We start from the raw sequence: 27,515 nt of genomic DNA, 5'->3' as shown, positions 1-27,515 counted from the left end.
CAAATGGGACAAGGTCAGATTATAAGTGCCAAAAATTTTATTTTGCTTCTGTGGCCGAGACCATGAGTCTCTCCAAGACTTCAAGAGGATAAACATCACAGTATACCTATCAAAAACCAAACACAGAAAAATTGTTTACATTCTGGGTTTAATTAAATCTGAGAAGCTGTCAGTTATAAGATGTATCCTAATTCAGAAATGTCACAATGTGAGAAGTGTTTCAGGATCAACAAAAAACAGTGTATGTATGTGTGTTACATATAGGAAGATAAAGATATAAGATAGTAAGATATAAGAAAGGAAATATGTGACTATAGGTACTTATTCATTTGGGAAGGAACACTGAATTTACTACATAACATTTTAAATTATTTCTATAATTAGTGTGGCAAAAAAAAATCTTAGAACATTTGAGTTTTTTGTAGTTAAGTTTTTATTATTTTCTTTACAGGAACAATAATCTGAACATGTCTTCAACCAAATTATAAACAGAAACCCTGTTTTATAAATTACACTCTATTTTTGTATTATCAAAATACTGTATTGGTGAAAATAAATAGATAACAAAAAAACAATACTTTATTTCCACATTTGCTATCAGACCCCACAAATATGTTTGTCTTTGTAGTTCATTATAGGTGAAAAAAAAGACTGAAACACAACAGGCATGCACAATTATGTCACTGCTAGGGATTTCTGATTATACTTGTTAAAAGTTTTTCTTAATAAAAAGGGAATGGACAATTGCTAGGTACACAGAAACATGATTATGCTCTAAAGAACAGCTAAAACTCCCTTAGAAGTTTAGTTTAGGTTTTTAATGTAGTAGATAGTATTATACTATGCAACAGAATATTATGGTATTTTGTATTTTCCATGTCTAACCATAAAGTCTGTTAAGTCAAAATCAAAACCAAACCAAAAAAACAAACACTTAGACTGACAGTCTTGTTCCCATATGTGACAGAATAGTTTTAATACATTTTATTAAATTTCTTTACTCTTTATTAAGAACACTTTTTTTTTTTTGGCATTTTTACATTCAGTGTCCATTAGCTCCTTCTGAGAGTATCCGTGAAGGTTCCGTAAATTTTGCAGTGAACAAGTAAAAAAGGGCTGGTGTAGGCACCAAAGCCAAAAGGGGTAGATCTTGCTCAAGTTTATCAACTCTGGAAATGGATATTATCCCATAGGCATGAAGTAACCAGTGGCTGAAGAGAACAATTAGTCTTTTCTTCCTGACCAGAAGATCATAGCAGTTCTATGTAATTTTAAAAAATAGAGAAAAGAGAAATACAGATTATAGGATGAATCTGCTAGATAATTTGTTTTCACACTGAGTTATAACCTTGGATTCATATAAGGTTTGAGTTAAAAAGAACTTAGGAGTCACCCAGTCTAGCCATAATACTTTATAGATGAGGAAACTGAGGCTTCTTTCAGTCATAAAAGCACTCAACAGCAGCAGCACACCAAGACCAAAGCCCAGGTCTCTTAGGTCCTAGTCTACATCACAATTAGCTCCCAGAAATACCACAGTCCCTTCTAGAAGATATGAACTAGAAGAGGAATCCCACACCATGAGCTTTCTTCTTGCCCTGATCCATTATAGCTATGAGTTTACAGATGGAACATAGGAGGTACATAAATCTAACTCCCTCAGCCTCCAGCAATCCTGGAGTCTGTTGCCTGAATCATTAGGAGAGAGCAGAAATGACATATGAATATTCTGATTTTCTTTTAATTTTAAGAACGTTCTACAGTATGCAGAAACTGGAAGGATCAAATTCCTATGAAAGTAGCATCTAAATATGCTAGTAAACACACTAATACAAAATTTGCAAAAGGTTAGTCACCAACTTTCTCTTATCATTACATGACTCATCAACTCACCTAGAGCTAGACTTGATTCAGGTCCCTATTTCGGATTCACATGTACAGGACTTATTTAAAGTATGTGAACATTTAACATAGGAGAGATTCACAGGGTCAGAAAATTAAAGTCTGAAACTAATTTAGAAGTATATAGCTAATTCTTAACCATGGATAACAAATAAAAATTCAAAACCTCATTTTATTTAAATATCCAAAATCTCCTCCCTAGAATCTTTCCCTGCAGTTGATAAAGGTATCAAAACTAATTTCCTATCTTCTTTAATTAATCTTAATGAAATGATGATTAAAGATTACAAAGGAGAAATGAGATGGTCTACAAATGGGAACAACTGAATAATCACTATCAGAAGTTCCTTTACTGTTATTCTACCTGACAGTCACTATGGTTTCTAGCATCCGTCCCCCTTCTTTCACTAATGTATTAGAAAAAGTGGCACCAATAACAACCACTCAAAAATAGTTAACAACTTAAAAGCTACCAAGTGATACCAATTAGCCAAGGATTACTGAACGATTAGTTGCACCTTATCATACTATATGTACTATTTTATTGTCAGATTTATTTCAGAATATTTTTCATAAAGGAAAAAAAGATTTCCTACCTCTATTTCAGAAGCCGACATGTACACAGCCAGAGTGAACAAAGATAACACTAATATAATATATGGGAAGGCATAATCTGAAAGACAAGCATCAGTATTATTGTTGGAAAGAAAAAAAAATTCTGAATAAACCACCACATAAATTCAGTATAATTCTCCCTAGGGTCAAATTCTTTTTCAACCAGTTCTATGAGGTTTGAGTCTCGACATCCTAAGACAGGGATCAGTAAATTTTTTTCTGGAACATTTTTTACTTTGTTGGCCATGTGTCTCTGTTTTAATTACCCAACCATGCAATTGTAGTGGGAGAATAGTCATAGAGAATATATAAATAAATGGGCATATCTGTGTTCCAAGAAAACTTCAGACACTAACATATGAATGTTATATGATTCACACATGTTGGTTAATAAAAAACCTTTTTATTTTTTTCCTAATCACTTAAAAATGCAAAACCCATCCTTGGTTCAGAGCTTTGAAGATCACTGCCTAAGGCATCCATCAAAAGAAAAGAATTAACTTCCTTCCTCTGCATCTGGAATGGTACTAGTTATGTACTAAACTTGAGAGAATTGAGAAAATAGTTACTTAAACAATTTTGTGTGCTTTGTGGCCCAGGAGGAGAACATTGGTTGAGAAAGGCTATCTTTAGCTACTTCAGCTTTGATTAATCTTTAGAAAACCTCATTCATCAATACATTTCAAAGGGTCAATAGATCTTTCAGCATTTTTACTATCAAAATTTTGGAAATTTTTACTCCAAAGAGAGTTCAGTAATATTTTAAGGAAAATTAAAATACAAAGCACTAGTATTCTTTTAAAATGTTTTAAATTTAGAGCACACAAAAACAAATTGATAAAAATATACTATGAATTATTTTGATATAATTACTTTAAAATGACTTTATTTTATGAAGCTACTAGTCATTTTACATTGCAGAATTCATCTGGAACAATTTCACATGTTAATTCAGGATGCTGCTGCTGAACTATCTATACAAGTCTGATTTCAATTTACTGAAGAACTGAATGACTTGTTTGACATTTAGAACTTTTCATGTTACAGACAATGACTGGGTCCTCAATCAGTCATTACAAAAAAAACCCCAAAAAACACCGATTTAATTTCTAAGAAGTTAAAGGTTGTTGCTAATGCTACAAATTTTAGGACTCTGCAGTAAATAGCCTTATAAAGTTAAAAGGAGGAAAAGGAAGTTTCTAAGGAAGTCCAAACTTGTGAAGTAGAGGGAAGTACTGGGCTGGAGGTAGGATTCCTTAAACCCTAGTGTGTAAAATAATCTGAGACTTTGTGAACCTAGGACTGGGATAGGGTCTGGTGGGCACTGCATGCAGGTTTCCCTCATGAGTCAGAAGTAGATCACACTTAAAAGCTGGCTTTGATAATACTTCTTAGCAGGCAAAAGTTTGTAATTTTCCAACATTTTAAAATTGAGTTGGTAAAAGCCCTCTGTGACTAATCTCTGCAGACTACCTAAGTATACTTAGTGCAAATGAATACTAACACCTTGATCCCCCCCATGAATGTGCTCTGAGTGGAGGTTTGTTAACAAAATAAACAAAAACCATTCAGTGCAAAAAGGTATTTTTCAACATGGGCAGCTGTGATATAGGAAGCAATGCTGTCTGGCAGTCTCCTTGGGTTTCTAAACCTTTTCCTGCCTTTCACAGCTTCTCCTTCCCTCCAGTTCATAACCAAAAGTTTCTGCATTATAGCACCAAAAATCCAAGGCAGAGTAATTTGAGGGTTGCCAATTGCTAGCTCTGTCCAGCCTAGATCACTCACTACCAAGTTCCAGACTGGAATACATTACTACCTGGAACTTTGTGGATATGGAATTCACATCTCCCATCCTATTTGTTTCCTCTAATGTGCACTGTTTATCCACCCACCAGCTACTAAGAAGGCTACTTTATCCTATTGTCATCCACTCCTTCAACCCCTACATTTAATGTGTTACCTACTTTAGTTATCCCTACATTTTAAATAGCTCCTCATTCCCAGTACTTCTCTGCTGTAGGTCAGACAGTCAAGTGTGGCTTGAAGCAATCATCTCTTAACTGATCTCCCAGGCTTCCCTCCTCTGAAAGTCCATCTTCCACTAGGATATTATCCTTTTAAAACAGGTCACTCTTCTACCTAAATCCTTTTCAGAGTAGTTCCCTATTCCCTAGAGCAAGAACAGCAACCTCAAATGCATACAGAGGTTAGCCAGGCAGGTAAATAACTCAAGTAGTCCAGTTTAATACAGATTGGTAGGAGCTGGGAGGAACTCTAGATATTCAAATACTGTGCGAAGTGAGAGTTTACCTATAAGCTAGAATAACAAATCGCTAACCTCCAATTTCCTCTTCTCTTGTTCTTACTTCCAATTCTGTCCTTACCATTAACCAAACTACATTACCAACCAGCATTATTACATAATGATACCCAATCCTGTCCAGCTCCTTTGGGCCAGAAGTCTTACCCTCTGCACCCCACAGACACCTTATAGAGGACATTATCCAACATCCTTGGTTTGCTTGTTTTTGAGGTACTGAGAATGAACCCTAGGGGTGCCTTACCACTAAACTTAAGCCCCTGTCCTTTTTATTTTGAGACAGAGCCTCACTAAATTGCCCAGGCTGGCCTCAAACTTGTGATCCTCCTGCCTCGGCCTTCCCAGTTGCTGGGATTACAGGTGTGCACCACCACACCCAGTTCCAACATCCTTGGAATGTTCAGTGCTACAAATTCAAAAGTACCATACTGCTGGGTGCAGTGGCCCATGCCTGTAATCCCAGTGATCTTGGAGACTGAGGCAGGAGGATTATGAATTCAAAGCCAACCTCAGCAACTTGAGGACTGTTTTAAAATTTAAAAAAATAATAATAAAATAAAAATTAAAAGGGCAAGGACTATGGCTGTGGCTTGGTGGTTAAGTGTCCGTGGGTTCAAACCCCCGGTACCAAAAAAAAAAAAAAAAAAAAAAACTACCATCCTGTGTTCCTCAGCTATTTACACCTTCCCTGCTTAATCTCTTAGTAGTAATGTAAGCCCTTTAATGATAAATTTTTCTTATTCTTTTGAGTTACAATTCAATCTACATGGTTTCTGAATAAATAAATGAATGGCTATCTTAATAGATTGGGAATTTTTTACTGTATATAAAAGGTTTTCATAAAGGACATTAGAAATCCAAGACCTAACTTAAACAGTTTATATTATCCATCTAACTTAAACAGTTTATATTATGCATCTAAATTTCCATCTATTACAAAAACTAGTTTTTATTTGTTTTATACTCAGATTTTAAAAATCTTCCAATTTGTTTATAAGCTTCAAATGCAGTGTAGTCTCTAAATAGATATCAGTTTGATTAGCTGTCATCATTTTTGTAAGAATTTCTATTCAATTCTGTTTTTATGAGACTGATTACATGTTTCAGCAAAAATATATACTAAGGGGCTAGGGATGTGACTCAGGGGCAGAGTGCTTGCCCAGCATGCATGAGGCCCTGGGTTCAATCCCCTAACCATAAAAAAGAAAAAATATATATGCTATTTTAAGAATCAAAAAATGAGCTTAAAGAAAAAGCTGCAAAATTAAGTTAAAACACTCTATTACACATAATAATAAATATATTTCATTAATTTTACTCATCAAACTTACAAAGAAGGCCTCCACCAACTGCCTGAAGCACAGTTAAAATTGGGAAGAAATATAGTGCAGCATAAATACTTTTAAATCGATCAGATTTCCCTAACCCACATGCAATCTTCTTCACCAGAAGAGGTCGGAGCAGCATCATTAACACCAAACAGAATGCATAATAGATAAATACAATGGTGTACCTGTAAGAGAAAATCGGGAATACGTAACATCAAAAATATGTTTAAAGGTGTTTTTGTCTTTGATATTTTAAAATCAAAGATTCTAAAACAGGTTTAAAAAGTATAGTGAAGTTTACCCATCAGATATTCAGATTGGCAGAGGTTGGCCAAACAGAGTTTCATACACTGCTAGCAAGTGTACACTGATTTCTTTTCTGGAAATAGGCATCAAAAATTCTAAAAATCTTTATTTATAGCCTTTGACCCAGCAAATTTACTTATTTATTTATCAAAGGGAAACAATCCAGGATACACAAAAGACTTTATGTATAAAGATTTTTATTGAATCACTTATAAAAAAATAAAACTCAGGAAGAAAATAAATACTCAAAATTGAAAACTGGTTAATTCTATAGCATAGTCATGCTGGAATACCATGCAGATATTAAAAATGCATCACATGATGTACATGTGCATAGAAACATCACAAGGTACCTAAGAACACATACGATTTCATGTATTAATTAAAAAATAAATATTAAAAAGCACTTGTACAGTTCTTTGAGTTGCAAACTAACCTAGCTGCTTTTTATAGAGAGAGCATCATTTTTACATACACACAAAAATTGACCAAATATAATAATTCAAACTTGGATATTTAATAGAAATTTTCTTAAAAATAAACAAAGTGAATCTGTCAAGGGAAACAACTGACAGTGTTTGTAGCCATTAAGAAAATTAAAGCTTTCAAACAAAAATTTGAATTTTAGAAAACTTCTATGTGATAGTTTCTTGTATCTTGACAGCTTCCCAATAAAAAGCTTTGGTGGTGACATTAAAAATAATAATAAAAATTTAAAAATTCAATGGAACTAAAATCAGATGTAAATATTTTTAATAATAATTTAGATACATAGTTTGGAAAATACAGATTTGATTTGACTTAACATTTTACATATTTCAAATTCAGTCACACTGAAAATAAAATCAAAGCAAACCAACAAAGCTTTTAAAATACCTGCCTTTATTATTTAACCCTCCCCTTCTTTAGGGCTTTTGTTTTGTTTATTATACAAATTTTATTTTGACACAGGATCTCACTAAGTTGCTTTGATCCTCATGCCTCAGCCTCCCTAGTCATTGGGATTCCAGGCATGTGCCACCGTGCCTGGCTTGTAACACACTCTTCTATTATATTTTTACCCAAAAAATCCATCAAAATGGATGCCAAAAATTTATAAAAATTCTACGAATGAAATAATATTATATATGGAATCTTACTAATTTGATATTTTTAAAACAAAACATTCTAATGAAAATTATATTTATTTAGAAAAGTACATAAAAGAACATTAACCCAAGCAATCTAAATATGCCAGCTACAATTAGGTGCCTCCTATATGGAAGGCACTACGCACAGGGTCTAATTGGTATGAATTCCTTTAATCCTCACGTAATGGTTTTACCATTTCACCAGTGGAAGGTTGCTAGAGGCTATTAACATGCTGTGCTAACATAACAGCTATCAGGCCCAGAATTCAAACCTAACATTTTTGTCTTCAAAACATATCTCTCTTATATGTCAGACATTGCATCTAAGTTGAATATCAAAAGTTTCTCCTCATAACTGTTTTTTAAAAACACTCTAGGAGGGGCTGGAGTTGGGGTTCAGTGGTAGAGCACTTGCCTGGCATGTGTGAGGCCCTGGGTTCAATACTCAACACCACATATAAATAAATAAAAATATAAAAGATCCATTGACAACTAAAATATTTTTAAAAACACACTCTAGGAAACATAAAGCTTATTTCAGAAGTGCTCACATATACTTCAACACCAATACAAAAATGCTTTCCTCCTCTACATTTCCTCCTATAATACTCTGCACGCTCTAGGAGGAAGAAAAAACTTCTGTATATCTTCCCTAGTGCCTAGAAGCTGTTTTACCATGTTCGATCTGTTGACTCGAATGAAATCTATAAAGATTCTCAGAGTTTTTTAACTGATCTTAAGTCTAAATAAATACTTACAGCGGGTAGACAGCTTCATGAGTACAGTGCACTGTAGTAACGTAGTCTGGACTTGGGTTGTAAAGCATCGTGTACCAATCAGAAAGCATCAACACTCGGCACGAACGGATATAAAGAACACCAACAGGATCACTCACAAGTAAGGTGATGAGCGCGGCCATGCTGCATTCAAATAATGCAGTGACATGCTGGAAGAGTGCACTGGAGCTAGAAAAGCAGAAGAGGCATGACTACTAGAAAAAAATCAATATTGAAATGACTTTAATAAAACAAGTACGTGTTTCAAGATTTTTATTCTAGAAAAAAAAAAAATTCACTGCAAGATCCTGAAACTAAAAGATCTTCTAAAGAGATCAGAAAAGCCAATCACATGTGAAAACTACTTGAGAAGAGTGTACCCTTATTCTCTAAAAAAGAATATTCATATCCTGGAGGATACTGTGCTATTATCATTTAAAGGTGTAACAGAGGAGCAGAAATTAGGTACCTACCTTATATCTTTATCATATTGCCAAATTGTTAGTAAAATTTTCTTAGTTATCTATGCCTCCATTTAAATTACCTTAATAAGTACATAGATGATATGTAACATGTCAATTATAAAGTGTAACAATGTAATAAATACTGCAAGCTGACTACCTAACCCAGCAACTAGAACACTGTCAACAACATAGCTGATTCTCAGTTCCTCACCATTCCATACCCCTAATGGTATCCATTATGCTAAATTGTTTTATTGTTTTTTTCTAAACAGTTTTTAATCCCAATTACATTTGTGATTCAAAACTACTCTGCTCAGTTTGGCTCATTTAAATCATATCACTCTACTGTAAGTCCTTTGGAGATTTTTTTTCCACTCAAAATTACATTTCAAAGATCCATTCATGGCATTGCTTACAGCTAAGCTTCAGGCATTTTCATTGCTGTGTAAGATTCCACTGTGTGGTAGTACCATGATTTATTTACTTTAGTGAAATACGTTGCAAACATCTTCCTCTCAGTTTGTGAGTTCAATTTTCGCTTTCTTTGTGATCTTTATGAACATGTTCAAAATTGTAATACAATTGATTTGTGAATTTTTTATTCCTGCTTAGCAGTTTAAATGTTTTATTTAAGTACTTCTGCACCCCAATATAAGAAAATATTATCCTATGTTTTCTTCTAAAAGTTTTGAGGTTTTGCTTTTCATATCTCAATCTTTAATTGACCAGAATAGATTTTTGTGTAGGATCTAACTTTAAATTTTCCCATTTGGAAATCTAATTGTCTCAGAAACAGCATTTTATTGAACATGCATTTCTTTCACCCAACTAATTTTCAGGCCACTTCCGCCATAAAAAGTTTCATACATAATTCGTCTCTATTTGGTCTTTGTAGTCTTCTGCCTCACAGGAGTCAGTCTCTCCTGGGACAACTTCATAAGTATATTTTCCAGGATTCTACAAGGGACATGTCAATCATAGGAATCACAGGTAGAAACCACAGATACACAATGCAGCTTCTCATTCTATGCTCAGTATCTCTTTTCTTTGTTTTGCTTTATTTAATTTTTTTGGTTCTTTACCACTGAGCTACATGCCCAGCCCTTTTATTTTTTATTGTGAAGCTGGATCTCTCTAATTTGGTTAGGGCCTCACACTAAGCTGAGGCTGGCTTTGAACTTGTGATCCTCCTGTCTCAGTCTCCCAAGTGGCTAGAATTATAGGCATGAGCTATGGTGCTCAGCTGTGCTCATCTCTTAAAATATCTCATATTTTCTATCTCTTTTCCTCTTAGCACTACATTCCATTATTTCTTGATATGTAATTTTTCTGATCCATTATCTTTAACTGTTTAAGCTGCTGATTACCTTGTTTTTTTTTTTTTAAATATGGGCAAATACACATCCTCATTTTAAGAAGTTCCTTTTTTTCCTCTAATCCACTTTTCTGATAATCTCTTGTTGACTGGACAGCTTTGTGACTGCATCCTTTATTTCTTTAAGCATTACAGAGGTAGCAGTTATCTATTCTATAGCTCAAAATCCATCATCTACAGTCTTTTGGGGGCACAAACACATTATTTGTTACATCTTACCAATTAGTTATTACATGTGTGATTTAACTTTCTTGCTATAGTCTGAATGCTGTGTCCCCTAGTATTTGTATGTTAAACCTAAACCCAATGCAACAGAATTAGGAAGTAGAGACTTTACAACATGATTAGGTCATGAGGGTGTAGTCCTCAGGGCATTAGTACCCTTATAAAAGAGGTCTGAGGGAGCTTGTTGGTCCCTTCCACCATGGGAGTACACTGCAAGAAGGTGTCATCTGTGAAATAGAGCAAGGCTTGATCTGGAATTTCCCAGCCTCCAGAGCTGTGAGCAATCTAGTTCTGTGGTTTATAAATTATGTAAGGTATTCTGTCACAGCAGCTCCAATGGACAAGACACTCTCATCCCAACTACTATATCACTCTGGTTCCAGCCTGCTATCCAGTGTGAGTTTTTTAAAAGAGAAGAATTCTTAGAGATTCCCTGTTACCTCTGTTGAGACTAGCAATGACTAAAACAGTAAGTCCTTTCCAGACTTCAGTTATTTCACAAGGGTCACTTGAAACTCGCCATTAGCTAGCACTGTTAGAAGCAGAACTCCTGGAACATTTAACAAAGGGGAAAACATTAGAGACAAAAATCCCAAACTCATTGTTTCTTGCCAGTCCTTCCTTCCTTCCCTCCTTCTTTCCTCTCTTCCTCCTTCCCTTTCTTCCTGCTTTTGGTACTGAGGGTTGAACCCAGGGGTGCTTTACCATGGAGCTACATCCCCAGACCTTTTTTACTTTTTATTTTGAGACAGGGTCTCACTAAATTGCTGAGGCCAACCTGAAACTCACAGCCCTCGGATCCCAGCCTCCTGAGTCGCTGGGATTACAGGCTAGCACTGCCATGCCTGGCTTCTTGCCGTTACTTCAGTAACCTCCTTGCTGCTGTCCCAGTGCTCCTTTGATCCATCTGCAGTCACCTATGTGATCTTTACAATGTGAAGGCTGATTCTAAAACTCCCTTTATGAAGCCACAGTCAGGCACTGCTAGCGACACTGCAGTCAAGGAAGGAGCTCAAATACAACAATGATCCCATAAGACTGTACTGCTACTTACCTCAGCACTGTCCTAGTTTCTAGGCACAATGATAAAAGTGTATAACGATGTATTTCTCAGAACACAACCTTTCTGTTAAGCAGTGTATGACTGTACTTCAGAATCTCTTCTGGCTTTCAGGAAAAAATACTCCTCACCAGCATCTTCTACACCTCCCAGCCATGCTAAATTTCTTCAAATTCTCTTGTACCTCCACACATCTGGACATGCTTCATCCTCCACCTCAAAACACATTTCACTATCTGGAAAAGTATGTATCCTTCAAGATGAATTCTGGGGTTACTCTCTTTTATACAATTCCTAAGACTCTACCAGTCCCAAACATCTTTATATTCTAGCTTCATGTAGTCCTCCTTTCTAACGCCACCCTCGGCTCTCATTTCTTGATCAGACCATGCTCCTTTTTGCTTCCATACTTCTCACACTGAGTAAAGGGTTCAGGAAAAGCAAAGGACATAAAGCAGGAAAAATCTGAGAAGCTGGAGGAGCTACATGAAAATCAGTAGGGTTGAAACATACTAAGGGAGAATTTGGCTCACTATTCCTAGTAGAATAAAGTTCACATCCCCATCAAGAACCTGCATATTTGGGCCTCAGACTACCTTTCCCTCTCTCCTTTATATTACCTTTCTTTCATTTGCAACCCACACTTTGACTGTCTCAGAGCCCACATTTCATATTTCCATGCCATTGTTCATGTTGTCTTTTTTGCCTTAAGATGATCTATTTTGAAATATTTCAGATACCATCAGGCACAATTTGTCTTTCCATTTCCTGTGACTCTAGAGCATTTTGTTTACTACTTTCATTACATTTAACCCTTTTATTACATTTATAATTTATATTATAATTATGTATACATTTGTCTTCCCCACAAGATTATCACTAGAAGCCATGTCAGTTGTCCTTCATCTCCTTCCTTTATCTTTCAAACATAAAATGCATTACTCAATAAATGTGTTGTGTTAAGGAGTTTTTATAATTAGGTTATAGCAATACCATTTTTAACTACATTATGAAAGATTATTAGCATTAAATGAAATTACAAGGTATTTTATCTAGAATAATAAACAGCTTATAATCATAACCAGAGATCATAATCAAAATCATCTTTTAGAAGATAAGACACAATAAGGACTATTTTTGAGAAAAAAATACTCCTTCAGTAAAATAAAAGTTCTTTATTAAGTCATGCCTTATCATTAAGTTTTCCTGCCACTGTAAAAGTTAATCAGAATATAAAGAAAAACAGGTTTACCACTTTTTAAAATGAGAGAAAAAGCATAATTATTATTCTAAATGATAATTGGGTTGCAGGTTTAGCAGAATGGAAGAGCAAGTACTGAGCATGTGCAAGGCCTTAAGTTCAATCCCCAGCACCAAAATAAATATTTCAGCTTTGGTACATCCAGATACATTCATAGAATGTCCTAACCTCTTTTTCCCAGAGTACCATTCGATGAAGAACCAATGTAAAACAAGAGGAAGCATGGCCATAAATCCAAGATAAAGCCAGTCATAAAGTTGTGGAGATTCTGTGCAAGGCTGACAATATTTCTGTGCATTTGTTCTCTGTCCTCTTGGGCACACCTACAATATATAAAAGCAGTATTTTATGTGTAGACATTATTTCAGAATATTAACACCCCCCAAAAAAAATCATTCTATAAGATATTACATTTTAGTTTAACACCTTTGCTTGTATGTGCAGCTACTTAAAAATACTTAAAGTTTAAGTGAATAAAAAGAAATCTACATTGTATATGCTCTATCTTTAAAATTCTCATAAAGGACTCCTTCTATTTTGTTACTAAACAGTTAACAGTCAATGAAAAACCTAATTTGTAACATCATGTTAAAAAAATTGCAGAGAAATTCTCTGAAGTTGTGTTAAGTTACTGTTCAAGTCACTGTACTACATCATTTTAAAAAGTAATTAGAAATTACTATAGAATTAAAACATTTTTAAAAATATCTGTGACTCTCAAGATGTAGTATATTGCAGATATCAACCTGACGACATGAACAAGGATTTTATTAATGCCTCCATAATCTTTTATATATTGAGTATATTTAAGAAAAGATTCAACATGGGAAAATATTTCAAAATCAAATAGATTTTACAAATGAAATAACATGAAAACATAAGACTTACCCCACATTCTCCATATATTTCAGTTGAGCCATTTTTAAATAATAGGGTCTTCCCACAATAAAGTCCAAGGCATGCTGGTTGAATATCGACAGCTTTTTAAAAACAAACGCCAGTATAGTAACATCTTTTGTGATTATAAAAAAATAATGCAATGATAGTGAAGCATTTGGCAGATATATTTCAACACAGTTTCAATTTTTAAAATGAAATGTATTAGACAAATAACCTCATGCATTTATTTTAACATTTCTCCTTTTACACTGTGGCACTGCAGAAAGTTATTTTCAAACCTTGCTGTTAATACTGTGCCTTATGATTAAGGTCCTCAATTGGCCAAGCAGGTTTATACCACAACTCAAAGCCTAACCCAATATGTCTCCAATGGTTCCAGAAAGCCACTCCTTTTGATTAGAGTTGACTTTGAATTTTATTTATTAAAATAATTTTTTAAAAACACCACCGATAAAGGATCACCACTTTTTATTTTACCCAATTCAGGCATTAAGCATGTACAATCTATTATCATCTTTGTTTATAACAACACATTTTAATAGTAGAAAGAAAATTTTCAGAATAGTGGGTAAGCCTTTAAGAGTAAATAAATTCACCTCTATAAAAGTTTCCTATATTGTCCTAGGTTTTATCTTTTTTTTTTTTTTTTTTTTTTTGAGGATAGGTGAAAATTTCACAAAGGTTGTAATTGGGCCTCTGACCAAAATTGGGGAACCAGTGCCTTAGAATCAATTCCCTGATCTCAAAGCTTGGGGAATGGGAAGGTGAAGGGGGGAATGGGAAGGTGAAGGGGGGAATAAGTCTTCCTCACCAAAAAACTTAGGACCTACAGATCATCTTGGATCTCATCCACCAAAAGAAATTATTGGAGGAGGAGTTCTTCATCAGTAACATTCTCTTCATGCACTGATTCACTCTTTCAATAAACATGTACTTAGATCATTTTCACTGGTTAAGGGCCACTAAAAGTCCAGAGAAGCATGACAGAGTCCCTGTCTCTAGGAACCTATAGCCTAATGTGGAATAAATCTGAAACAACTATGGTCTAAATGTGAATTACTTTGGAAAATAATGCATTTTATGACTATACTTGAACATCTTTTCCCAAATTCTTCATGAATTCACAATTGATATCGCCTTTTCTACAGGCCTTTTAACTTTTCAAATTCCATTTCTTTCTCCTGCTGCTGCTGAGAAAGAAATTGAAAAGACACTAAGTAAAATGCCTCAAGTTTAATATTTTTGCTTTTATCAAATATTGGATTTAGTTTTCTAAATCCATGGGCTTCTTTAATTTTTAAAATAAGCAACTGTAATCAATTTTGGTAGAGTGTTTGCCTCGCATGCACAAGCCATGGGTTCAATCCCCAGCACCACGAAAAAAAAAAGTTCTAAATACATGAAAATAAATTGTTTCAAGAAGGTAAAAGTTAAAGAATTGGAAGCTTCTTCTGCAAGGGTTTTATATCTAGTAGATGCTTAATAAATCTATTTGAATACATAATCTGAAGTTTGTCAAGATCCAAGACCTGAAAACCAGTAAGATAAACTGAAAGCAACAGCTCATCATCTACTAAACAAAACCCAGGCTCCAAGAGTCTGTTCAATTTCCCCTTTAATTTCCTTTACTGAACAATGGCTAAAATTTTAGAAGACTTTTTTTGCAGCAGTCTCTTTGTGAAGGTCCCTATGAACTTAACGTTGGAGGATGGAGCAGGAGACATTAATCTATGCATTAATCTATTAGCTTCTGCTCCTTTACTGTTTTTCTGGTCTAACGCCCGCGCTCTTAATTCATTAATGCATTTCTTCCGCATTAAACAAAGGGACTGAAGTGACATTTCATGCAGAACAACAAAAGGCTGGGCCTTTCCCTGGCACACAGCCCGCGCCCCTTTGCAGCCTGCCAGGAGCAGACACCACCCAGCCCCAGCAGCAGTCCGGGGCCGGGCCCCAGGACAGGTGGGAGACGGGGCATGCGCCGTTAGGAATGGCTGCCCACCGGCAGTCAAACCTGGAGCCGACTGCTTAGGAAAGAGGCCGGGACCAAGACAAACTCTTCCAGAACATGTCGACCACTCACCCATTGGCGGCTGGTAGGTTTGCCTCAACTAGCTCGGGGATCAGTGGACCAGACAGCTGCGCTCGGACATCCGGGCTACAGCAGCCACGGCGGCTCCGCCTCCCGGTAGCCCGGGCGACCGACCGAAACCCCGCCCCCACTTCCTGGTTTAGACTCCGATGCCCCACCCCAAGGCTGCCACGCCTACTACCCTTCTGGGTTAGGGTGAGTTGTAGGTTCTAAGCTTGGAGCGAGCACCGCTGGGTAGTGGTGGAGTTGCTGGACTCGGACAATGGACAGCGCGCTGGCCGTGCCCCGGTTGCCCCCACACGACCCGGGGACGCCGGCCTTGTCGGTGGTGGACATGCACACGGGCGGCGAGCCCCTGCGCATTGTGCTGGCTGGATGTCCGGAGGTGGTAGGGCCCACGTTGCTGGCCAAGCGGCGCTACATGCGCCAGCACCTTGACTACGTGAGGCGAAGACTCATGTTCGAGCCCCGGGGCCACCGGGACATGTACGGGGCTGTCCTGGTGCAGAGCGAGCTTCCGGACGCTCACCTGGGCGTTCTGTTCTTGCACAACGAGGGCTACAGTTCCATGTGCGGCCACGCAGTGCTGGCGCTTGGCCGCTTCGCTCTCGACTTCGGGCTGGTGCCTCCACCTCCAGCCGGCACAGGCGAGGCCCGTGTCAACATCCACTGTCCGTGCGGGCTGGTGACCGCCTTTGTGGCGTGTGAGGGCGGCCGCAGTTGTGGCCCTGTGCGCTTCCACAGCGTCCCGGGCTTCGTGCTGGCCTCAGGTAACTGACGGGACCCTCCCATCCATCCCCAGGCGGGACCTCAACCCGGAACGCAACTAACTACATTAACTGTCTCTATGGGTTGGGACCCCAGCGGCGCAACTAACACACCCCACATGTCTTCGTAACTAATAAAAAGATGATTCCGAATCACTGTAAACTTGTGTCAGCATCTTCAGCCTTGCAGATTCGAGTGTGCAGTTCAGCAAGAATTCCGTGCTTTGCTTACTGAGTGCCTCTTCCTTACTTGTTTTGCATTCCTAGATTTCACAGTTGAATAAAGCAAAGTCCATTAGGGTCAGGGAAAGAGCAAAGAACAATCAGGGTTCCAGACTGGCTCCAGATATGTTTGGTAAACACATTCTTAACCTCTAAGGAGTTACCAAATATGGTTATTCTGTTAAAAATGCCTTCCCCCTTTGGGTAAGAATTAAATGAGAATGAAGATACAGATGTTGCTGCTCTTAATTATTTTAAGAACAGGGACGTGGCCGGGGCCAAATCCTGCAACTGCTTAAAAATGTGCAACCTTAGATTATTTAAACTCTCTGAGTGTGTTCCTTCATTTATCACACAGAGTTTGTTAGGTTTAATTGATAGTATATGGTATACTTAGAATTTTAAAAATATATGTGTTTCTTGAAGTGGAAAGACTGCAGGATATATAGGATTGTTAAGAGTTCCCTGAGCATATAGGGCCATTAAAAGATTTTATTGGGTTCCCTAGTACAGATCTTTGGGTATCATGGAAAGCAGAACATCACTCTGACAAAGAGGGAGATTCCTTTTGAAAGTGAACTGGCAGCTTGTATCTGGTCTCATCTGCAGTCTCCCTTGAAGGGGTTGAATTCTGTGGTGAGGATGTTTTAGTATTGGTGACCAGCAGTGAGCTGGAGCTAATTATTCTATCCAGGAATAGGATTATCACTCCTTCAAAATCTTCAAGGCATGCAAATCATTGTTAGAAAGTTTGATCTTGATTCTCCTGAGGAATTGGGTCCAGATGGGCATGGCTGTGAAAGAAATTTGAATAGGACAGGCATTTGTCAGTCTTAGAGCAAACTTGGGCAATTTACACACACAAGTTGATGATGAATGTCTCTGGGGAAATTGATACCATTTTCCCCTTAGGAGACAATCGTGTCACATTCAAACTGGCACTTGAGGGTCACAGAATGTATGTTTAGACTTGCATCTAAAACACCTCAATGGTTTACTGTGGCTACGCAGTCTTCCCCTAGATGACCCCAACTGCAGTTAGAAGCACAAGATTTTGTGGGAATTAATAGCTGGTCACCAACTGTATCATAGTTCTAGGTCAGTTAGGTCAGAGGAAGCCAACACCTCAGGGACAATAGTTCCTGAGAGCATCTCCGTTTGACAGCACAATAATTGGTGGACAATAATGGCCACTTTGAGTTAAAAAAACAAAATCCTTTTTGTGTACTTTGAAAACTGCATAAAAGTCAGTTGGCAGTGTTCAGGATCACTTACTATGCCCCTCCATAGCTCAGTGACCATGGGTGAGAAAGTCCATGACTCCATGTCACAGCCTGTAAAATGTGGATGACACCTCAGAGGGTTGCTGAGTTCATCTCCAACACACAGTGCTAAAGTGCATTCTCTTTGTTTTTTTCACTGTGTTCCAAGTGCCTAGAATAATAGGTAATTAACCAGTATTTACTGAACAGGTAATGAAATTTGGAAGAACATGGTTTCCACATTTAGCAGTCCTTCATTATTACCTACTTCCTCATTCTCTTTTCATTAAATCTGATTTCCTGTTGTATCCACATCAAGATGAAGACATTTTTCAATGTTCCTGTTAAGATCCACAGGCATGTTTTACTCTTGTTTATAAATTTGCTTTATTTCAACACATATGTTTAAAAGGACTCTGTAGACTAGTCCATAACTCTTAGCATACCAGTATTGCTGTATTACTCTGTAAAAACCCAGGTTATACAAGAAATATTTTCTTTTGCACAACTTATTTTCTGAAATTGAGATCCCACTCTGTCCTATTGGGTGACTTGGCCCCATTCTTCTCTTACCTTCCACTTTACTGATATATGAGCAAAGTTTTCTTAAAAGGGCCATGCTCATTGGTAGAGCACTTGCCTAGCATGTGTGAGGCACTGGGTTTGATCCTCAGTACCACATAAAAAAATAAAATAAAGGTATTGTGCCCATCTACAACTAAAAAAATATGTAAACAACAAAAAAATGCCAAGCTTGAGAGGAGGGCCCTTTGACCTCGGCTTGCAGAGCTGACCAGTGAAGTGAAGCTGGTCAGCCTGCTCCATGTGGCCCTTGTCCTCTTCCCTGCTCTCCCTGTCCTGGTTGGCTGCTCTGTCCCACCATGTTGCCCTCCTGTGGTGCTGTGGGGAAATCAATACAGGTCCTTTGTACTCAGAACCTTTAGCCTCCCCTCGCCTAATCCAAAGGAAATTATGAGCTAGTAGAAATATTTGTCCCTTCAGGACATTCTTTTGCCAATAAATGCCTTTCCCCTGAGAACTTAGGTTTACATAAAACAAAAAAAAGACATACTTTCTCCCTTGCCAGGTGCCTTCCCCAAGGCAGGGACCACCAAGCAAGCTTGAATTGGGGAGGAGGAAGAGAGGAAAATACGAAAATGGGTACTGTTATGGTTTGGATATGTGTTGTTCCCTCATGTGTGAGACAGTGTAAGAAAGTTTAGAAGTGATTTGGTTATGAGAATCTTAAATGAATCAGTGTATTAATCCACTTGAACGGATTAACTGGATGGTAAATGTAGGAAGATGGGGTGTGACTGGAGGAGGTGGGTCACTGGGGATGTGCCTTTGGGGTGCATATTTTGTTCCTGGTGAGCATAGCTCTCTCACTTCCCAAGTGTCATGCCCTGAGCTGCTTTCTTCTATCACTCCCTTCTGCCTTCATGTTCTGCCTCATCTCGGGCACAGAGCAATGGAGTCTGCCATCTATGGACTGAGACCCTGAAACCATGAGTCCCAAATAAACTATTCCTCCTCCAAAATTGTTCTTATCAGGTCTTTTGGTCACAGTGGCAAAAAAACTTACGAAAACAGAAACTGTTTTACTGTCCCAAAATATAATCTAACCATTCCTTTGGATATACAAATAAAGGATTTCGAAGAACTGACTGTTAGGTGAAACTTTAGGTATGTCAGGGACTTAGGCTGCTCAAATAAAAACACTGCTACAAAATGGTACTGTGAGATGTCAGCTAGTCTACAGTGACTTTTTTTCTGAGTGTTGTGTCTGTAGAATCACTTTAAGCAAGACAAAAACACGCAGATGATAAGTGTTTGTATATAATTCATATAGAAATTTTTCATTCTAAAAATTTTGTTTTGACATTCTAGCTGAAGAAAACCAGTTTGTGAATAGAATTCAAATACTTACTATTTTAAACCATTCCTAGTAGTAAAATCAGGAGCCTACATTTTCCTTCATAGGGATCAGTTTGATACCCGAAGGTTATCCCTCCTTTGGCCTCTATGATATTTCTCAGAAAAGGGCCTCACAGGGGTTAACAAATATGTGTATATGATGCAAGGTGGAGCAACATTCAAATGTCTTACATCTTAATGCAAACATCAAGTTCAAAATAAAAAGATGCCCCCATCATTACCTGATGCTTGTTTTTTTGAAAATGAGTTTCTGCTTTCTTCCTCTTCATGATAACAAAATTTCTCCCCCAGAATAAACATATTTAAAATGCTGTGAGTTTTTTTGCTAAAATACTAAAAATACACTGATTTTCAAACATGTCTTTTTAAGATCTTGTGGTGGATGTTCCTGGACATGGAAAGGTGGTGGTGGACATTGCATATGGCGGAGCATTTTATGCACTGGTTAGTGCAGAAAAGTTTGGACTTGATGTGTGTTCTGCTAAGACAAGAGACCTTGTGGACACAGCGAGTGCAGTGACAGAAGCAGTGAAAGCTCAGGTCAGTCCAGTCACTGCCTTCATAGCAAGTAACCTCCCTCTGTGGCATGCAGAAATAGAAATGACCAAATCCATGAAAGAAATTAAGTATCTTAATAGGGTACTGGTTGAAATCTTAGGTTCTAGATCAAGGCTACTGGTGAACTCTGGCTTTGCCATTTATAATATTCATAACCTTGTACAAGTTGCATAACCTCCACATGCCCCAGTTTTCAGCAGATATTATACAATATGTGCTTTTAGGATTGTTATTAAAGTGAAATGTTAATGCATGTAAAGGACTTAACATATTGCCTGGCCCTTAATAAATGTTCAACAAATGTAGCAATAAATAGTATTATTCACTTTTTAATACACCCATAATAATATGGCTTATGGTTATTTAAACATACAATAAATGTATTATACAGTATTCTGTTAATTTGAAGCTCATATGTTTTGCTACATGAGTAATTATCCTACATTTATCCTACATTTGCTATATGTGGTTATTAGGTCTGAAAAGACTCTTATTTCATTAAGAAATTAATGAAAGAATTCCACTAGTGAACTTTTTTTACCCCCAGTTCAGGAGGTTTTCCTTTTTTTAAAATACCTTTATTTTATTTATTTTTATGTGATGCTAAGAATCTAGCCCAGTGCCTCACAAGTGGTAGGCAAGCACTCTGCCACTGAGCCACAACCCCAGCCCCTCATTAGTGAATTTTGTCTAGCAGTTACTCAAATAACTATTCAACTAACTAGTTTTTGCTTGGGGTAGAACGATTTTGATAAAAATCAGTTTAGATAATGAGTCAAGAATATTTTTTCTATCACAAGTCTGCCATTTTACTTTGAAGTCAGAACCTATTGATAAAATACATAACTCAAATGTTTTGACACATAAGGATTTAATTTATAATAGTACAAATTAACTTGTGAAGGTGGTGTGTATTATACTTGCACTAATAATTTATTATGGACTTATTTAACACTCTTGAGGCTTTGATTTAAAAATTAACAAAATGAAAAGATATGCTATATTTCTGTTCTAAATTATCATTTTTCTGGAACTGTACATGGGATTATTTAGTAATTTTTAAAGGTCAAAAAAATTATATTTTTCTATCAAAAAAAGGAGAAAGCTAATGGTTTTAAAAATTGGCACAAAATAATTCCATTTGTAATGAACTTGAGAAGAAAAAGGCATATAAAAGGAGTAATTTTGAACTTCCCACTAAAGTTTGAACTTCTGCCACAGATGACAGTGATAAAGGTGGACCCTGAGGGAGGGGAGATTTTGAGAAAAATAGGAAGATAAGTTGGGTTGTTGATGCGAACTTAGGGAAAGACCCTCTATTGGGGGAAGGGCTAAAGTTAATATAAATTATTATTCATTCTTCTAACAAACATTTAGCATGAACTTATTGCATGCCAAATATGCTAGATGCTGGAGACCCAAAGGAAGCCCTATCTCCCAGGAGCTTGATCTAGCTGGGGGTGGGGGCACCCCTGAGATCCTGTGGACAGCTGGTGGAGTGGTGCTGCAGGGAGCTGGCACAGGGGCTCAGAAAGCCAAGTTCCAATATGCAGGCCCATTCACCTTGTTTTTAGATGGACTCTTAATTTTAAGAACCCAAATCTGTTCAATTTGTTTTAAATGACAGGTAAGTGCCAGTGAAATATACTAATTATAAGAATATACAGAGAAGATCATAGTACTCTCAGTCTATCAGACAATTGGACTTACAGAAGCTCAGGTAAAGTTAAACAAGTAGACCTCCCAAGAAAACCTGGGGGCATTGCACTTTGGGGTCTTAATGTGCCTTACCACTGAGGACCTAGCTATTCGGTCAGTGCCAACTTCTGTCTGTATCTGCTATTTTTCATGGAACAAGCTGACTTCATCCTCTATAGTATCATTTTTTCCCTGTTCAATTGCTTCTATTATGCAATTCTTTCTGGATCCTTTTAACCTTTGCTTCTTCATGACTTCTACCAGTCCATGTATCTATCACTGGAATTAATTTCAACTCTACATACTCAGTGCCTGATTTTTCCACATTCTCCCCTTCAGGCTCCTGATAATGACATTATGATGGCCTGAGCTACAGCCAGCCTGTAGACTATTCTTGGGGCCAGTGCTTCAAAAAGTGTGTGTGTGTTGAGGTGTATGCATAATATAGAACTATTCCTTTGTCGAAGCTGTATGCTTCAACATGTAGGCTTTAATTTAAAACTTAGAAGGGCAGTTTCCTTAGAAGGGACTCAAAGTATGAGAACAATCAGAACTTCCCAAAAGCTATTTTTCTAGAGAATGGCATCTAGCATCTAGTGTCTTGCTGGAAAATGGTAGATTGAAAAATTAAGTCCAAGAGTACCTACCTACATTACTTAAAAAGATAAATTTGAATTAAAGCATTTACTTTACATGTGACTAATTATTTTGTTATTTTCAGTTTAAAATTAATCATCCTGATAGTGAAGACCTTTCCTTTCTATATGGAACTATATTAACAGATGGAAAAGATGCTTACAGTGAGGAGCCAACCACCAACATCTGTGTGTTTGCAGATGAACAGGTATTAAAACTGTAATTTTTAGCCACCAATGCCAGGTACTGTGGAACTAGAACACTCTGAACAGTCTTCATTTATGCTGAAACAGGTCGACAGGAGCCCCACTGGCTCAGGAGTGACTGCCCGAATTGCTTTGCAGTATCATAAAGGCTTTCTACAATTGAACCAGACCAGGATCTTCAAAAGCAGTGCAACTGGCTCTGTGTTCACAGGGAATGCTGTGAGGGTAAGTGTCACCTTTGTTTCTTACTTGTACATGTGTCACTTATTAGACTAAGAGGCCTGAGTTGAGTATTGGATAAGTACTCAGAATAGTTTGTTTTTTGTTGGTTTTTTTTTTTTTTTTTTTTTTTTTTTTTTTTTTTGTGTGTGTGTGTTACTGAGGATTGAACCCAGGGGTGCTATACTACTAAGCTGCATCCCCAGTTCTTTTTTTTTTTTTTTTAATTGAGACAGGGTCTCCCCTAAACTGACCTTGAACTTGCAATCCTTCTGCCTCAACCTTTGGGTAGCTGGGTGTACATGTTTGTGCCACTGTGCCTTGTTCGGAAGAGAATTTTGAAGCAAGTCTGTAAAAACTTATGCTCAACTAAGATATTGGTTCTCAAAGTTCAGTCTTGGGACCCCTACGAGTCCCTGAGTTGCTTCCCAAATGTCTGCAAGGTCAAAGTTCTGTTAATAATAATACTAAGACATTGTTTGCTTTCCACTCTCATTCTCTCAAGCATGTTCAGTGGAGTTCTTCAGAAACTACATGATGGGTGATATCCCAACCAACTCAATGCAGAAGCTGATATAAGAATCTAGCTACCTTTTGTTAAGCCAGACCTGAAAGAAGCTTGCAAAAATATAAAGCAATTCCACATTTCTCATTAAATTTTTTGCAAACAGTCATTTTCACAAAAATTTCTTCATACATGAATGTGTAATTGGTATAATGGGGTTATTGTTTTTAATGAAGTAATTAACAAATATCTTTAATCACCAATACAACAAATATGAATAGATATAACTTTCATAAACCAAACTTCTTTGAGGTCCTCAAATCTTAAGGTACAAAGGATATTGAGACCAAAAGTTTTGAGAATCACTAAATTAGGGTTTGGGGTTTTGTTATTATTTTTTTGTTTTATTCTATAGGAGAGTTTCATTTTTTATAATAGGATGTGAAAGTCATGGAAAGTTGTGAAAAGTAGAATTTTGTACTGGAATCAAATTTTAAATATGTTAACAGAGCCAATTAATCTAATTAGAGTAGTAAAATGAAATCTACCATAGAATTTACACATAGTAAATCAATCTACTCCTTTGACATAGAAAACAATCCATCCTAATTTAGTTATTTTTAAGGTTTGGTTTTTCTGAAATTGGAATTTACTTTAAGTTAGAGATTTCTGTATCATATTCCTGATCTTATGGTATACCAAACCATTTATATTGATGGGAAAACCTGGAGCGCATTGTCTTAAGAAAATGAGCTTGAATATAAAAATGATAATATAGAATATTTATTAGATACTTCACTGTGTATCAGTTTCCAAGCTAAGAATGTCATACATAACATATTCACGTAAACATTGCAAGAATTTTAGGAGATTGGTCCTGTTATGATCCTTTTTTAATAGATGAAAAAATAGAAAATTTTAGGTTAACTTGTCAGAACTTAGTTCATGAGTAGCAAAGCCAGGCTACGAACGTAGGTCTCTCTCAACAGACCCTATGCTGTGAAGTATTACATTATGCTGCTACCACACAAAGCCAAAGTTCAACGGAGCTTGGTATTATAGCAACTTTGTAAGAAGATAATAAAATTACTCTACCCTACTTTAATACTTGACATTTACCTTTACCTGAGTTGTTCTTATTTGTAAAAGTTGAAAGTAAAAATCAATTTCAGGTAAGATTTGTGGTTATTTTATCATTATTAATCAGGCTGAGCAGAATATCTTCACTTGTACTCTATGCCTTTCCTGTCTGGACTCTGCCAGGCTGTCTTGATGGTGCCCGCTCAGTCTCTTTCCCTGCCCCAGCTTCTGCTCCCTGTCCATCCAATTAAGTGACTCTAATATTTAGCTTCCTTTAATCTCATTTACAATTTAATGCCACTGACACTTTCTTCCACTTCCTAGTCTTCAGTTCTCAACCCATCTGCTGATAATGACTCCCAAACCTTCATCCCTACCATCCCTGCCCTGCAACTCTTTCTGTATCTAACACTCTGATAGCTGTTCACTATCCTCATCTCTGAATGAATGTCCTCAAGGTATTTCAAACTCTACTTGTTAAAAGGTCCATCCTGCATTCCTTCCTTCCACATACTCCTCTTTCATTCCCCATCTTGGCTAATGGCATCATTAGTTTCACTTCCAAGCAAGAAACCACAGTCATATTTACCTTATTCTTAATTTCTTTCTTCCTACATTATCAATGGGCCAGTCATTTCTACCTCCAAAGTATCTCTATATTATATTATCCTTCTCCATCTTTACTAAAACTACCTAGTGCCACTGGATTAAATCAGTGAATCAAAGTTCTCTCTTAACAGTTTTCTGGGCTTCTAGTCCCTCCTCTCGCTAATCTGTCCTTCATTTTACAGCTAAATATATCTAAAACACACATCAGACCATGTCACTTTCCTTAGCAACTTCTCATAGCCCTTGAGTTTCCTTTAACATGATAAAAATCAAGAGTACAACTTTTAAACCAGGTACAGTATGAGTAAAATATTGTGACAGTATGCTCCTTATTTTTTCAGGAAGCAAAATGTGGTGACTTCAAAGCAGTTATAGTGGAAGTATCAGGACAAGCCCATTACACAGGTGCAGCAAGCCTTACAGTAGAAGATGGTGACCCCCTGAGGGATGGGTTTCTTCTCAAGTGACCGCTTCCATGATTTTTAAGCAATTTCCTTCCAAAGTTAATTATTATCTGTAATCAATGTTTCCTCTAAATTACGTGTTAACCATTATCCAGTGATACATGTCAGCTAATTTCCCTTCTTTCTGAAATGGTACACTGTAGTGAAATAGACAATTATCATATCCCATATTTTCAAATGGGCTTTTGTATAAATATCACTTATGTCTACTATACAAAGTGACAAAAATTCAAAAACTTTTCCTGGTCATTATTTATCAGGTATAATAGAACTTTAGCTACTTAAATATTACTCTATGGTAATTACTATAATATTTTGTTTTAAAGATTCTTTGAATAAAATCTGTAATTATAGCCTTCTCAACAATGAACTTTACAATTTTACTATTTTAGTCTTCTAGTTTTAGTAAAGTAATGGCCTCTCTGTAAGCAGTATATAAAGGAGATGGGTTATTAAGAAGTATTCAACACTTAACATAAATGGCCTGGGAAGGATGAGGGTGATGTGATGCTGAGAAGACCAACTAGTAATCAGACTTTTGCTATCTCTTTAAGGCTTTTGTGTGTGTGTGTGTGTGTGTGTGTGTGTGTGCGCGCACCCATACATGTGCATGTGTACATGCATGGTGGGTATAGAACCCAGGGTCTCATGCATGCTAAGCAGATACTCACCCACTGAGTTCCACTCACTGGTCACTCTAAAGCTTTTATAAAAGGGACTGCTTATTACATTATTGAAGTGCAAGTGCATGGTAGAAATTAATAGGGGTTGGGGATTTAGCTCAGTAACAGAGCACTTGCCTAGCACATGCAAGGCCCTGAGTCAGTCCTTGGTCCTGAAAAAAGAAAGAAAAAAAAAAAAAAAAAAAAGAAATTAACCAATGAATCATTACAATGGAATGAGTCACATTATCAATTGCATACTAAGTAAAAGAAATGTTCATCATTGGCACTCTTGCTAGACAATTGTTATCTGTGAGCCTGTTAAAAATATTTGCTTGTTATTAGTTGTCATAAATTGAAGCACTAACATATTCTCTTTTTCTGTCATGCCCTCAAAGAATTCAGTAGACTCTTGTGAGGTAGGTAATATTATTTTCTTTCTAAGCATATAAAAACTGAATTAATTATTCATTTTAACCGACTTTTTCACCCAGTAAATCAGTATTGACCCTGTCATTAGTTCTGTGATTTAATTACCTGACCAAAAGAAAAACTCTAAGTTAGTATTTTTTTATTTCCCCCATATTACACAAAAGCAGTTAAGGTATTTTTCATTTGATCTTTATAAAATTCTGTGGCAAAGAAATCACCTAAAAAATTGACAATATATGGCTGGGGAGATAGCTCAGTTGGTAGAGGGCTTGTCTCGCATGCACGAGGCCCTGGGTTCAATCTCCAGCACCACAAAAAAAAAAAAAAAAAATTGACACAATCACTAACTCAGTGTGACCATGTACTTTTCTACAGATTCAGAACTATACTTTTTTAAAAAAATAAAAAGTGCACTAAATAACAGAACAGAACCACTGTTTTCTCTCCAAGTCTCAAAGTCACATAAATTTGAAAAAAAAAATACATTGTTTAAAAGTTGCATT

General features: G+C 36.7%; 3 protein-coding genes across 6 annotated transcripts in view; 2 read left to right on the top strand and 1 right to left on the bottom strand.

Annotated features, from left to right (window-relative positions):
• Ccdc175 (coiled-coil domain containing 175) overlaps positions 1 to 599 on the top strand; it is a 68,401-nt gene extending 67,802 nt beyond the window's left edge. The window contains exon 21 of the mRNA XM_047539836.1: positions 452 to 599. The gene's annotated coding sequence lies outside the window, so the exon portion shown is untranslated. The remainder of the gene's footprint in view (positions 1 to 451) is intronic.
• Jkamp (JNK1/MAPK8 associated membrane protein) lies at positions 49 to 15,877 on the bottom strand. Of its 3 annotated transcripts, none has more exons than XM_047539840.1 (7): positions 15,746 to 15,877; positions 13,651 to 13,742; positions 12,931 to 13,085; positions 8,360 to 8,566; positions 6,169 to 6,350; positions 2,499 to 2,575; positions 49 to 1,261 (listed from the first exon to the last, which is right to left on the bottom strand). In XM_047539840.1, the coding sequence occupies exons 1-7, from the start codon at positions 15,747 to 15,749 to the stop codon at positions 1,043 to 1,045; spliced, it is 936 nt and encodes a 311-aa protein (XP_047395796.1). In that variant the 5' UTR covers positions 15,750 to 15,877; the 3' UTR covers positions 49 to 1,042. The 3 variants fall into 3 exon arrangements, with proteins under 3 accessions (XP_047395796.1, XP_047395798.1, XP_047395797.1); XM_047539842.1 differs by having other exon boundaries at positions 13,651 to 13,774; positions 15,746 to 15,841; XM_047539841.1 differs by having other exon boundaries at positions 13,651 to 13,724; positions 15,746 to 15,831.
• L3hypdh (trans-L-3-hydroxyproline dehydratase) lies at positions 15,623 to 27,372 on the top strand. 2 transcript variants are annotated; one of them, XM_047539838.1, is made up of 5 exons: positions 15,623 to 15,758; positions 20,314 to 20,483; positions 22,921 to 23,043; positions 23,129 to 23,266; positions 25,796 to 27,372. In XM_047539838.1, exons 1-5 carry the CDS (start codon positions 15,731 to 15,733, stop codon positions 25,919 to 25,921), a joined length of 585 nt encoding a protein of 194 aa, XP_047395794.1. In that variant the 5' UTR covers positions 15,623 to 15,730; the 3' UTR covers positions 25,922 to 27,372. The 2 variants fall into 2 exon arrangements, with proteins under 2 accessions (XP_047395794.1, XP_047395793.1); XM_047539837.1 differs by lacking the exon at positions 15,623 to 15,758 and adding an exon at positions 15,930 to 16,524.
• Positions 27,373 to 27,515: the final 143 nt, after the last annotated feature.

Source organism: Sciurus carolinensis, chromosome 2, assembly GCF_902686445.1.
Source record: "Sciurus carolinensis chromosome 2, mSciCar1.2, whole genome shotgun sequence".
Taxonomy (NCBI): Eukaryota; Metazoa; Chordata; class Mammalia; order Rodentia; family Sciuridae; genus Sciurus; species Sciurus carolinensis.
The sequence above is the reverse complement of the archived record's forward strand: the minus strand, read 5'-3'. Positions and strand labels throughout refer to the sequence as shown.

What these genes read in the sequence shown, in the direction of transcription:
- L3hypdh (XM_047539837.1), top strand. Translation starts at nt 16,017, where the DNA reads ATGGACAGCGCGCTGGCCGTGCCCCGGTTGCCCCCACACGACCCGGGG. An exon ending in GGGCTTCGTGCTGGCCTCAG is followed by an intron (nt 16,525 to 20,313) that starts GTAACTGACGGG and finishes TGTCTTTTTAAG; the next exon opens with ATCTTGTGGTGGATGTTCCT. An exon ending in GTGTGTTTGCAGATGAACAG is followed by an intron (nt 23,044 to 23,128) that starts GTATTAAAACTG and finishes ATGCTGAAACAG; the next exon opens with GTCGACAGGAGCCCCACTGG.
- Jkamp (XM_047539840.1), bottom strand. An exon ending in TGGTACTCTGGGAAAAAGAG is followed by an intron (nt 8,567 to 12,930) that starts GTTAGGACATTC and finishes CTGCTTTTCTAG; the next exon opens with CTCCAGTGCACTCTTCCAGC. An exon ending in AGTTGGTGGAGGCCTTCTTT is followed by an intron (nt 2,576 to 6,168) that starts GTAAGTTTGATG and finishes CTTGTCTTTCAG; the next exon opens with ATTATGCCTTCCCATATATT.